The sequence below is a fragment of the Nematolebias whitei genome, chromosome 6 (genome assembly GCF_014905685.2).
Source record: "Nematolebias whitei isolate Nwh7 chromosome 6, NemWhi1, whole genome shotgun sequence".
Lineage (NCBI taxonomy): Eukaryota > Metazoa > Chordata > Actinopteri > Cyprinodontiformes > Rivulidae > Nematolebias > Nematolebias whitei.
This window is the reverse complement of record NC_056503.1, coordinates 22327778-22340528: the sequence shown is the minus strand read 5'-3', so window position 1 is coordinate 22340528 and position 12751 is coordinate 22327778. Positions and strand designations below refer to the sequence as shown.

Below are 12751 nucleotides of genomic sequence, written 5' to 3'. Positions count from 1 at the left end.
TGGATGGATGGATGGATGGATGGATGGATGGATGGATGGATGGATGGATGGATGGATGGATGGATGGATGTCTTATTTGTTTACATGAATGGGTGGGACTTAAAAACTATACTGCACTGGGCCACTGAGAAGTTGGTTATTTGTGGCTTCAACTTCCTGCTTCCTGTCCTGTCTCTAGTTTTAATTTATATCAGGGGCTTAAACTAGTACGCAATGATCCCAGTAATCATTATCAATCTGATGCCAGCAACATGCTTGGATAAAAATGTTTTGATGGGATCAACAGGAGGCTAGAAATGTTATTTCACGCCAGTAGAACAATATCTGGAGGCACATCTGAAAACAAATGAGGAACACTGAGAACAGAACAGTCACGGTGTTTGTTTGCTGCAGAAACGTTACCTGTTCGGCTGTAAAGCCCAGAACAAGGAGTTGTGTGTTCCAACTGGTTCTACTGGCAGAAACTATGTACAAACAACTGTCTTTAGCTGTCAAATGAACGAGTGCAATGTAGAAAAACTCCCATTTATGTGAAACACAGCAGTGAAGGCTACCTATGGGACAGATCTGGTTGGCAGGCCATAGACTGAGGAAGTCCTCTGGATGGGGGACGAAAAAATTTTCACTTAAAGAAACTATTTCTACGTTTTGTTTGTTTGTTTTTTGAACGTCCAGAGGACCTTACTTAACTTTTTTAGATTGTTCGACCTGGATTATTGAGCATGCATCAGGACATTCACACTATTGTTTTACTTCTTTTTTTCTTGTAATTTTTTTTTTTTAAATCTACCAGTAAGTACTTCTGCAGACTTGGAGCTTTTTTAGCTGTTCATATCTCTAAATGTTCGGTTCATTCAGGAGATGGGTGCTCTGACATTTTTTTTTTTTTTTTTTACACTATGTAAACCCATCCATCCATCCATTATCTTTTACCCGCTTCTTCCATTTTGGGTCATGGGGGTCGCCGGTGCCCATGTCCAGCAATCACTGTGCGAGGGGCGAGGTACACCCTGGACAGGTCGCAAGTCCATCACAGGGCCACTATGCAAAACATTTCACTTTATTTACAATTATTCCCCCATGGAAAAACATTTTGATCTCTTTAATTCCTTCATTTTTTTACTTTAAAATCTGCTCCAGCATACTTGATATTTTTGTTTTCATTTCATAGCTTCCAGTTCAGCTACTCCCCCCTGCAGGGGGTGTCATAGCAAGTGACTTTGCATGAAAGATTAGTCGATTGTTTTCCACTTGACACACTTCCTGATACAATTTGGGCTCGAACCTGCAGCCTCAGGATAACAGGACCGTGACACCGACCACTGAGCTACAGCAACTCATTAAAGGAAAAAAGGAAATTGTCAAAATGATATTCCACTTTATCATTATAGTTAATAAACGGTAGAAAATGTTCTACTCTCATTAAAATTAGTTACAAATTGTTGTGTCTTGTTTTTAATTATAAGATTTAAACTTTCAAGAAAATGCTCAAATTTAGCCAAATATTATGATGCATGCTCAATAATCCAGGTAGAAAAATCTAAAAAAAATCTTGTTTTGCTTTGTTTTGGTTTTTTTTGAATGTCCAGAGGACCAGATTTAACTTTTTTAGATTAGCCAAATATTGTTTGTATTTGAAAGGTTTAATGTATGTGTCTATTTAGAACAGGTTTTTGTGACACACCTAATCGTCAATACATCTATGCAGTGTGAAAACAGAAATGTGCTAAAATGAATTAACAAAGGGTGCAGTGCAATTACATTTAGCTAAATAGAAAAAATAAAGTCTTACCTTTTTCTTCTTTCATTTCTTCTGTGATCAGATATTAATGGTAAGAGCTTCTCCCTGTGAGAAAACAAAAGTCAGTTACTGTCATGTCAATTGTTAACGTATGCCTCTGGTCTCCAGGGAAATAAAATGTTTTTTTGTAAATCAGCCCAAGTTTCTGTCTGTAACCTTTTCCGGAATAAAACAATACATCTAAAGCTTTCTGGGAGCTGAAAACACAGTATCGTCAAGTTGCAGCCAGGCTGACGTCCTCAGGTGAAGTTGGAGCTGAAGATGTTCCCTCCACCTGTTTGTGCTGCAGTTCATGACAGGACAAGATCAAGGACAGGAGTGGCCTGTCAAACCGTGTCAGAGCTGCCCTGAAGCCTGCAGGCGGCTTTTCTGAAGGGAGATCAAGTCTATGTTGCTGCACATGTTAAAAAAAGAAGAACAGCTGGTTTAAATGGAAATGCTGCAATTTCCATGCCAGGCAGGGTTGCCAGATAAGAAATGATTAACTTTTGTACTGTTGCTTTTAACTTATTGCATTTGGACCCAAACTGTCACATGTGCTGAGGGTGTTGCAAGATGAGATGTGTGTTGCGTTTGGGGAATATGTGCACAGAAAAGGAGGGAGCAAGAAAACATATTTATGTTTATCTGGCAACCCTGAGCTGGGCTCAGCTGCATGATCACAATTACATCCAAACAAGTGGAAACAGGACCATTTCTTTGGACCAAGGATTTTGTTGGTTTGCTCCTACATGCTGAAAAAGGGGGAGTAGCACAAAAACACTCTGTAGCACACACATAGCAGCTGATCAAATGTCCTTATTATCTTATTACTGTTACTTATTATCTTATCACTGTTTTTCTTTTACATTTTATACTTTTGTTGGATGCAACTGGGACCCTGTGTACACTATTTCATTCCACCACATGTACCACATGCGGTGTGTATGACAAATAAAGAACCTTGAATCCTTATGCATCATCTCATGTAAAGTGGGAAGATCATGCTGTGTTAGCACTCAGAAAATATCATGGTGATGACTCTCAACTACTACCGTACTAAAATTGCTACTTTGGATGGCTGACTTGGGCACCAGAGACAGACTCAGTCCCGTCTGAGATACCCTTCAGCACAGACATCCTCCAAGTCTGACCATAGATGTGGACAGAAACGTAGGCAGACCACTTAAAGAGCTTTGTCACAGACTGCAGTGAGACAATGCAGTGGAAGCACAGTGGTTGCAGCAAAACACAGGATGGGAACTTTTATTGTTAGCAACTGGTTTCAGTCTTTGCTCCAAACACTCCGACAGAATTGGTGCTGTGGATGACTGACGCAAAGAACACATTAAACTCCTCAGTCAACAGCAAAGATAATTATTACAAATATTTGAGTTAGCATAGTCCAGAGGAAATAATTTAATGACTTCTGTATGTTTAGTAAGTAAGAACACAAATATTTATTTAAAATTGTCTACCGAATTGCTATTCTGGAGAAAATGCCTTTGCAGTTTTAAACAAATACAATGAAGGTATTACACTATCACCCTCCTTTGTCAGCAAAGTAACACCAAAGACAGAAGAGCTGTTAACATGTTGGCATCTATAAGGCTGAGTTAGCTGGAGTTGGAATAGTTGTAACTATTGGAGTCAACTCTGTCTGTCAGCACAATATTTCATGAACACTTTAGATCAAACTCTCAGATACTGAGCTAAAATTTGGTGTGGTAGAAATGGTCATCCTCTACACATACTCTAAAAGCTAACATCACTCAAGATCTCACATAAAATTTGTATTAAGTCATTAAAAATGTTGGAACAAAATGTTTAAAACTGTCCCTTTTATAATATGATGATCTTGGCATGAAGTCTGGCATGAAATGTGAAGGGTGATATCCATTTATTCAAGGAATGGTGTTTTTTATATGGTTAAAATCCACGTAATATGATCAGATCAGACATAAATTATAACCTTCAATGAATAACCTTCTCTACTAAAACCCCTTCTAATGTACCAGCTGACATATCCAACCCAAGATGAAATATAGAAAATAAATAAAACATGCGTGTTCTGTCCCAATGGAAAATCACATCCAGACCATTTATAATCCCTGACGTTAATCCAGCCAAAGCACTTAATCTGGTTCCCACTGCTGACAGTTTGACATTTTTTGTTTAAATAAAGCCTTTACTTTAATGCACCCTTTGTCCCCTTTAATGTTATCCACATGTGAAGAGCATTGAAATGCATAACGTGTGCAGAATAAAAGTGGCATGTAGTTAATTGTTTTTTATCACTTGTGTTGAGAAATTATGTCCCAGTAAAATTACAAGACATCAGGTAAAAAGGGCAGTCTGGTCAAAGAAGAAGAATTTTTTTTTTTATATATATATTTATTTATTACTATTATTATGATTATTATTATTATTTTTAATTTTGTTGTTGATGTTGTCTAACTGCAGCTTCGGGTGCAAAATTGAAAATTTCACTGTTTGACTCAAATTTTCCAGCACATTGTTCATGTTTGCTGAGATTTGTCAATTATTTAAAAAAAATAGTTCTATATATTCTTCAAAAAAATGAATCCATAAGCTTTATTTATTAGAATAAATTATCTAATGAAAATACTGTATACCCATAGTAAACATAGTATTGGGGTTAAACTTGAAAACGGAAACACTAATATTGTATTGGTTTCTAAATGTATTGAATAGTCACTTTACGATGAAAGAGGAACATTTAATTTGTCCCATGTGATAATCTGTTTAAAACCTTACAGCAGCAGCAAGTAAAACTATGAAATCATGTAAATGTTGCTCGAGTCTGATTTTTCTGTTTGGGTCTCAGTAGAAACAGAATCAAACAGAAAAAGCTTTAAGATGGAATTGAACTCACCGCAGCTCTGTTTACTGACTCACCTTTTGATTTTACTTGAGTAGATTTTTACACAAGTAACATTTCTTGTACTCAAGTGAAATTTACTTATTTTAGCACTTTTTCCACCTTTGCTGCAGACCACGGGCAGCCACAGCTCGATCCTCTGACTGCAGCAGTCTCTTCATGAAGGAATGCACGAAGCTTTCCCAGGAAAGCTTTGGGACCAGATAGTGACTGGGAGAGTCCTCTGAGAGTTTGCAGACAAGCAGACCAGGGTATTCACTAAGATTTTTAACACATCCTGTCCCAGTCATTCATCCAACTGTGCCTGAAGTTGGACACAGTCGTCCTGATGCCCAAAAAGGCTAACATCATCAGCTCTAATGTCTATCAGCCAGTAGCTCTGACACCAGTTGACATAAAACTGTTCCTGCCTCCTAATTACTGTATATTTGATTAGCTTCAGTTTGCTTACAGAGCTAACAGACCAACAAAGTTCAAGTCCAAGAATATTATCCCCAAGGGGCAATTTGTTTCACAGTCAGTAGGCACATGAAACATCTACACTAGACAAGACATTAAGACATTAAAACATTAAAGACATTAAAATAACCGTACAACATTAAAATGCATACACAAAATCATCACTGTTCGTTGAGAAGCCTGATCACTACAGGGATAAATGAGATTTTCAGTCTGTTTGTCCTACGTCTGGGCAGCAGATACCTGCGTCCAGATGGAAGCAACCTGAACTCACCATGGAGTGGTTGATCAGGATTTGCCAGAATCAGCCTGGCCTTGTTCACTGACCTCACCTTGTGTAGGTCAGTGAGGTTCTGTAGAGCTATGCCAGCAGTTTTGCTGCGCATCCTCACAGTGGTTAGCACGATGTTGGCAGCACGACAGCTCAGTGGTTAGAACTGTTGCCTCACAGCAAGAAGGTCCTGGGTTCAATCCCCAGTTGGACCTGGGGTCTTTTTGTGTGGAGTTTGCATGTTCTTCTTGTGCTTGCATGGGCTTTCTCCGGGTACTCCAGTTTCCTCCCACAGACTAAAAACATGCATGTTAGTCTGCCTTCAGGCCCAGGCCTCACTTGCAAAAGAGCTCTTTGATCTCAATGGGATTTGCCTGGTTAAATAAAGGTTAATAAATAATTAAATAATCCCTGAGAGTTTGTTCCTGTTTTTGCATGTCCAAAATCCAAACCAACAGATAACGGTAAAAGTTACAAGAGACTCAATAAAACATGGACACCATTGCCACAGTAAATAGTCCATAAAACCATCTCCCACATAGAACAACTGAGTTGCTAGAACAAGCTGCTCTTTATTGACTTTAGCTCTGCTTTTAATAGCATACTCCCAGATAAACTGGCAGCAATGCTACTAGATATTGGACTTGAATTTGCCACTTGCTGCTTGATCAAAAATCTCCTTTCTGACAAGGTACAGAGAGTCAGAGTTGGTCCTCATATCCCCACAGACCTCAGCCCAAACACTGGCTTTCCACATGGTTATGTACTGAGTCCTTTGCTCTGCACTCTGTACACAAACATTTGCGTCAGCACTCACCCTAATAATGCTGTCACTATGTATGCTGATGACACCACCTTGATAGGATTTATGTCTGGATGTAGGAAGACAGCAGACAGGGAGGAAGTTTGGAGGCTGGTGGAACTGTGTGATGATAATAACGGTTCTCAGTGTTTTTAGGACAAAGTAATTGATTGTTGACTTCTGGAGGAAGTCCATTCTACAGCCCATCTGCATAAATGAAGCATGCGTGGAGTGTTTTAGCTTTAAGTTCCTGGGTATGCACATAGACAGACCTCAAACAGAGCCTGAACACCATGGTGGTGGAGAAGAGGACCCAACAATGCCTCTACTTTCTGTGGATCCTCGGAAAAATCAACTTGAAGAGAGAACTGCTGAGATACATATTACATCTCCATCTGGTTATAAAGCTGCACCACTGCTCAAAATAGTAAATGACAAATTGTTGTTCTGTGGCTATATATATATATATATGTATGTATTTTGACCTAAACTATCCCATGTGCTGAGTGAGGGTATGCTATCTCGGAGGGGGGAGGTGGAAAGATGAGGTGTGTGTTATGATTGGTGAATATGTGCACAGTAAAGGAGGGAGCTTGACCCTAGAACTTTATTATTTTTTTAACTTCAATTATTGTACATCTGGCAGCATGCCACTTGCTGACACTGTGTTTTTTTGTGTTTCAATGAGACGTGCATGCATTCAGACACTTCAGTGTTGAGCATGAAAACAATTACATCGACTGTAAAGTTGTAAAAACAAACCTTCGTTTGGACCAAGGATGAGGTCAGTTTGCACCTACATGTTGAAAAAAGTAAGAAACAAACTGTACCAGACAACTATCCACTATTGTTACTATTGTTCATATACTTTTGCAACCACAGAAAAACTATTCACTGTTGCAGTTTGCAGTGTGCATGCATAATTTCCCACCTCTCCAGGCGTCTCCACAAATCTCCACTCTGAGACCTGGATTCAAAAAGCTTTGGTTTCAGAGAAAATGTGTTGTTGTGAACATGAAGAGCTGAATCACAGCAGGAAAGCTACCGTTTCACTCAAAAACCTTGTCGAGTGAACAGTGCTTTAGATCTATAGGGCTTTGAGAGCACGTAAAAACAGACTGAGAGACATGCCCTGATGCATGCTCAATAATCCAGGTCAGGGATGCACAATATTATCGGCATGGTATCCGTATCGGCCGATATTAGCAATAAAGTTAAATATCGGACAGCAGCCATTCAATCAAAAATACTCACCGATATAAAAGGCTTCTGTTTTAAGTTATTTTTTAGATTAAGAAATGGTCAAGCATATCTATTAATGCACTACTACTTGTGCACTTTTCACTTGTCGCTTGTGAATAGGTTGAGTTTAGATTTGAGAAAATTTACAAATTTGCACTGTTCCAAGTGTTGTCATTGTGTTAGAGAGTAAATGTCATGAATAAATTTGACATAAAAAATAATCCAAGTTGAAGTGTTACATCATTTTCAGTCCCCTTTTCGGCACCTGCATTTGGTAGCAGGTCAAACTGACAAAGACCACGCAGAATAATGTAGTGTTTTAATTCCACAGCAGAGAAAGCTATGTAGTCACTGTAAGTAGGTCTAAGAAAACAAAGTGGTATTGGTATTGGCCAAATAAGTTTTAACATATCAGCATATTGGATATCAGTCAAAAATCCAATATTGTGCATCCCTAATCCAGGTAGATACAACAAGGTTCAGTCAGGTCACCTGGAATCAAACCATAACACAGATGAATGAGTTGACCGTGTCCAACTTGTTTTATTAGTTTATATAGTGTATTTTTACAGGATTTTAAAGTGCAAGGCTACACCAAGGGAGAGGAGGACTCTGCTCCAATTCTGTTATGCAAGTGTAGTGAACTAAGCCTCAGGTCTCAAATCTGGCCTTGAGGGCCTTCCTGGGACAAGAACTGTATTTCATTGATTTGAGTCCAGAAACACAAGATTAAGTTCATCCAGAGACTTTCTCTTGTCCTGCACTGATCAATTGAAAGAACACTCTCTTTTATTATCATTACTATCTTACAAATTTCTTGATAATCAAAGTGTGTTTAGTTCAAACCATTTTTAAATGTTGAAGTGAACTACTCAATTTAAATCAACTGTGAAACAGTATTAGTGATTTTTAATCCTCATTCAAAGTAGAAATCAAGTTAGAATGTGTTACGGAGTGATTCATGCATTTTCTGATCTTCTGTCTGAAATGAGCAAGTTGTGATGTCGGTCAAATGTCGGAGTCAAACGCAAAACAAGTTGTTGGAACGAACTGTCATGTTTTTAAATCCTCTCAGACGTAAATAGAGAAGCTGGCACCTGTTTTCCCCCAACTCGCCTAAACATTTCTCTCGTCTGTCTCAAAAACATCTTCTGTCTGTTCCAAAACGATTTTTCTGTTTTTCTGACTTTTAGTAACCTCTTACATCACTAAAACACACCCCTGTCTGGTCGATCGACCAATCAGGAACTTCCCAGATGAACCGGAAATAGAACTCTTTAAATGTCGGCACTTCCTAGTTCGTGCAGTCGAGTGCAGTCGAGCCCAGTCGAGTGCGGTGGGAGAGCAGTTCAGTTCGGAGAGCCAAACCGAACAGAAAAGTGCTGGAGAGTTCAGGAGGTCCAGACATGATCCGGAGTTCTTCCGAGTCTTGTGGGAATTATGAAATCTTCCACATCTGAGTGGAACCTCTGACGGACTTACTCCTCTTGTGAGTCCACCGAGAGGTGAACCTGTGTCGGACGGAATATCGGCACTACTTCGGACGATTCACAGCTGTTCCTACGGAGACGCTGAAAGGGTGCGTTAAATGGAACTCCGTACCAGTGGAGACACCTGCTACAGGTAAAGAGTCGATTTATACCACCTAAGTGTACCGAGGGGGAAGCTGGGATCTCAACGGAGCGTGCCGTTCTGATACTGACACATTTCCCTCATCCATCTTTTCCTCTCCATTTAAACTTCATTTCCATCTTTAAACTCTTATATCTTGCCAGAAATCATTCCAGATATTTTCAGAAATGTCTGTTGTGAAGCAAAGGAAAACCATGGCCGTATGGTTTTCCTGACTGTAAAGCTTGCTAATTAATTATGTTGTGTTGAAATCAATTTGCCAAATTAAAGTAAATGTTTGATGTTAAACTTTGATTCTGTTAATAAATGACCGCATTCATTTGATGGGTCAAAGAAAATTAACGTCTCACGTTGCATTTTAATTATTCAATGCACGATAATATTCAGTCCAGAAAAATGAATGAATCCGTTTAATTTATGGATAATATATCACAGATATATGTTCATCTACACAAGTGCACAACTGTACAACAATAAAGATCTATCTACCTACCATGACCATTCCAAATTTTATTCTTTCCCCACATAATCTGACATCTTTTAAGTGAGAAAATGTGTAAACATGGTTAAGAGTTAAAGTCCTTTCCTTTCTTGAAAGAATGAATATCACCAGCCGTTCATGTCAGAAATGTTAACTTCACTCATCTTAAGATAAGAAATTACAGTTTTAGTCATTGTGGTCAAACCTTGTAAAAGTTTTACAACTCTTATGCAATGTGTTGAGAGCATGTGGATTGTGTTAGCACTCAGAGGATGTTTCACGGAATATTCTCAGCTTCTACCACACCTAATTTTAGCTAAATATCTGTAAAACTGCTTGGAGAACAGACATTTTTGTGGTTAGCTGTGGCAGTCATATTAAATTGGAATAATTATAAATATATATATATATCAATCAGTAGATGTAGACACGGTGATAACTGTCTGACAGTTTCAGAAAGATCTGTCAAGTGGTTTGTGAGATATTTTGCTAACAAACAGGGCTGACACTAAAAATCATTGGCAAAGATTTAAGCAAAGATGTTGCACAACGTGTAGCACTAAAAGCATGTGTTGAGGAGAACTCTGTTCTACAACCACAACACGTTTCAGTTCAGTTTCCAATAAACTGACTGAGTTCGAGCTTTTTCTGTTTCCTGAGGTCAATTGGCTGAAACAGCTAGCTGCACCATTCACATGCACAACTAAAACCACTTGTTACTGTTAATGCATAGAGACACGCCCTGTGTATTTACCTGTGGAGAGCATCAACAATCTTGTAACTATGAACACTGACGCAGATAACAGATTGTCACAAACCTCATTCCTGACCTCTCGTAACTTGCAAAGACATTACAGCTGATAGTTCATGAGAAATGTATGACTTTTCTAAGAAAAGTGCAAAAGAAAGTTTAATGTGAATGTTGTGTTTTGCTGATTCCTTTAGCTAGTGCGTAGTAATAAAACTCTTGGTTTTTGTGTCCGTTTCCAGAAACAGCCATTTTGGTGACTCAGCAAGTTGATCCCATTCACTACTTTGGAAGTCAATCTGGTGTTCATTAGCTCTGCTGAAGACAAACGTTGCTCAAGTTTCTTTTTTGTCAGTTAATTTTTACAAGTGGTTCAGCGTGGACTATTCAAACATGCTGTATTAGGGTTTCATGTTCTTGAACTTCATTGTTGTCCCAGTCTAAAACCCTGATAGCCAGTGGCACAAGTTCAGGTGATTATCTGGAGGTATTAACTCAGAAACAGAAGGCAGGCATTAACAATGGCATGAAACAGTACGCAGAGATGGCTGCAAACTACTAACTGAGCTGTAAACACACTCACAAACCTTAGATAGTTGTCCTTAGTTTCAGGGTGATTCAACAAAACCAGCATCACCTCAAACTGTTTTTTTGTTTTTGTTTTTTTTTAAAGGAAGAAGTTGTTACAGAGAGAAATATTCAGAAAAATATAAACCAAACTCAATAAAAAGAAAAAAAAACTGACAAACTGGATCTTGTTTATTTCAAAAGATAGCAGCTCTAACCTTGAACATTATTTTAATGTTGGACTGGAGATGATGGGTGGTCTTTAGAGTCAGAGTCAGAGTTTCTTTATTGTCATTCGCACCTCATGTGGTACATGTGGTGGAGCGAAATTATGTACACGGGGTCCCAGTTACATCCAACAATAAAATGTCTAAGAAAAACAGTAATAACATCTAAGATATGAACTAAGAAAAACATCAACTAAATATACACTAAGCACTCATAACATAAAACATTGAACATCAGCACAAACATGAACATGAGTCTGTGAGCAGATGTGCACGCAAGGAAGAAGTTGTTCTTTAGGAAGAAGTGTGGAAGTTCTTATTATAATGAATAAATAAAACTGAACCACATAATGGTAAAATAGTTAGTTTGAATACAGGTTGGACAGGAACACAATTAAATGGTACATTTTGGTTATCCAAAATGAAAAACATATTGCTTTTAGTACCTGACCATGAGCAAATGGGTTAAAACTGTTGGAACATAAAAACTCTTCTTCTTCTTTCAACTTTTCTCTCTTCAGGGATTGCCACAGCAAGTCATACTCCTCCATTTAACTCTGTCTTCACTCTTCTACTTCCATGTCCTCTCTACATCCATATAGCTCCTCTTTGTATTTTTCCTGGCAGCTGTAGTTCCAAAATCTTTCTATCAATAAACCTGTAAATGGCTCGAAATGCGCTTCAGTATAACGTCCGTCTGAGGCTTTTATTTTGATCTCTTTTCTCACATGGCTTTTATTTCTGTGTACTTCTTGTGAAGTTACTTGCATCCATGTAAATGTGGACAGCTGGATTACAGCAAAAAGGACGAGAGAACTCTGCTTATAATAAAGACGGCTTTGGACTGTACAGCTTTACAGACTCTTTCTTAAATGCCCAGCTGGAATGGGAACAAGATATTGTTTGTTTCATTATGTTTTATTACTGTTAAAGCGATGCTGTTAATGTATGCAAGTGTTGAATTGCCATGTTAATGTGTTATTGTTGCTATGAATAGCTCTATATTACAGGTAATAAACAGGTCTTGATGAGAGCCTGCCCCCAAGTTCTCAAGTTGGTCAAAGGTACACAAGCTGTTGCATGCATACTCCGGTGTGTCAGCAAAAGCAAATCAAACACCCTCACCACACTAATGGAACAACAGGTTGTGGAACACTGCATAATTAAGGCTTCGAGTTTAAACTATTAAGTAGCAGTCTTACCATACCACAGTCCTTTAAACTCAATGTCTTTCTGGACAGTGATGGTGTTCTCTGGGTAGGAGGGAGACTGTGGAACTCCTCTCTTCCCAGCTTTGTCAAGCACCCTGCAATCATCCCCAAGGACTACCACATTACACAGATGGCATTTGGTCCCCACCACAAAGGCATGAAACATCAAGGTAAAGGTTTAACAATTAATGAGATCAGAGCCCAGGGAAAATGGATTCCTGGTATCAGCAGAGCAGTGGCTTTCTTCATCCATCAATGTGTTACCTGTAATCAGCATTGAAACCCAACAGAAGAGCAGAAGACGGCAGATCTTCCCTCTGCACATGTGGAAACTTGAGACCCCAACCTTACTTCAGAACAAGTGGAAGAACAAGTGGAAGATGATGGATGGATGGATGGATGGATGGATGGATGGATGGATGGATGGAT

The 12751-nt window shown here is 38.7% G+C and overlaps 1 protein-coding gene across 1 annotated transcript in view; it reads right to left on the bottom strand.

The window, feature by feature from the left end:
• st3gal4 (ST3 beta-galactoside alpha-2,3-sialyltransferase 4) overlaps positions 1-12751 on the bottom strand; it is a 60623-nt gene that overhangs the window by 36732 nt on the left and 11140 nt on the right. Inside the window, 2 exon segments of the mRNA XM_037677771.1 lie at positions 1793-1812; positions 1814-1846. Of these exon segments, the coding sequence (XP_037533699.1) occupies positions 1793-1812; positions 1814-1846 (53 nt within the window).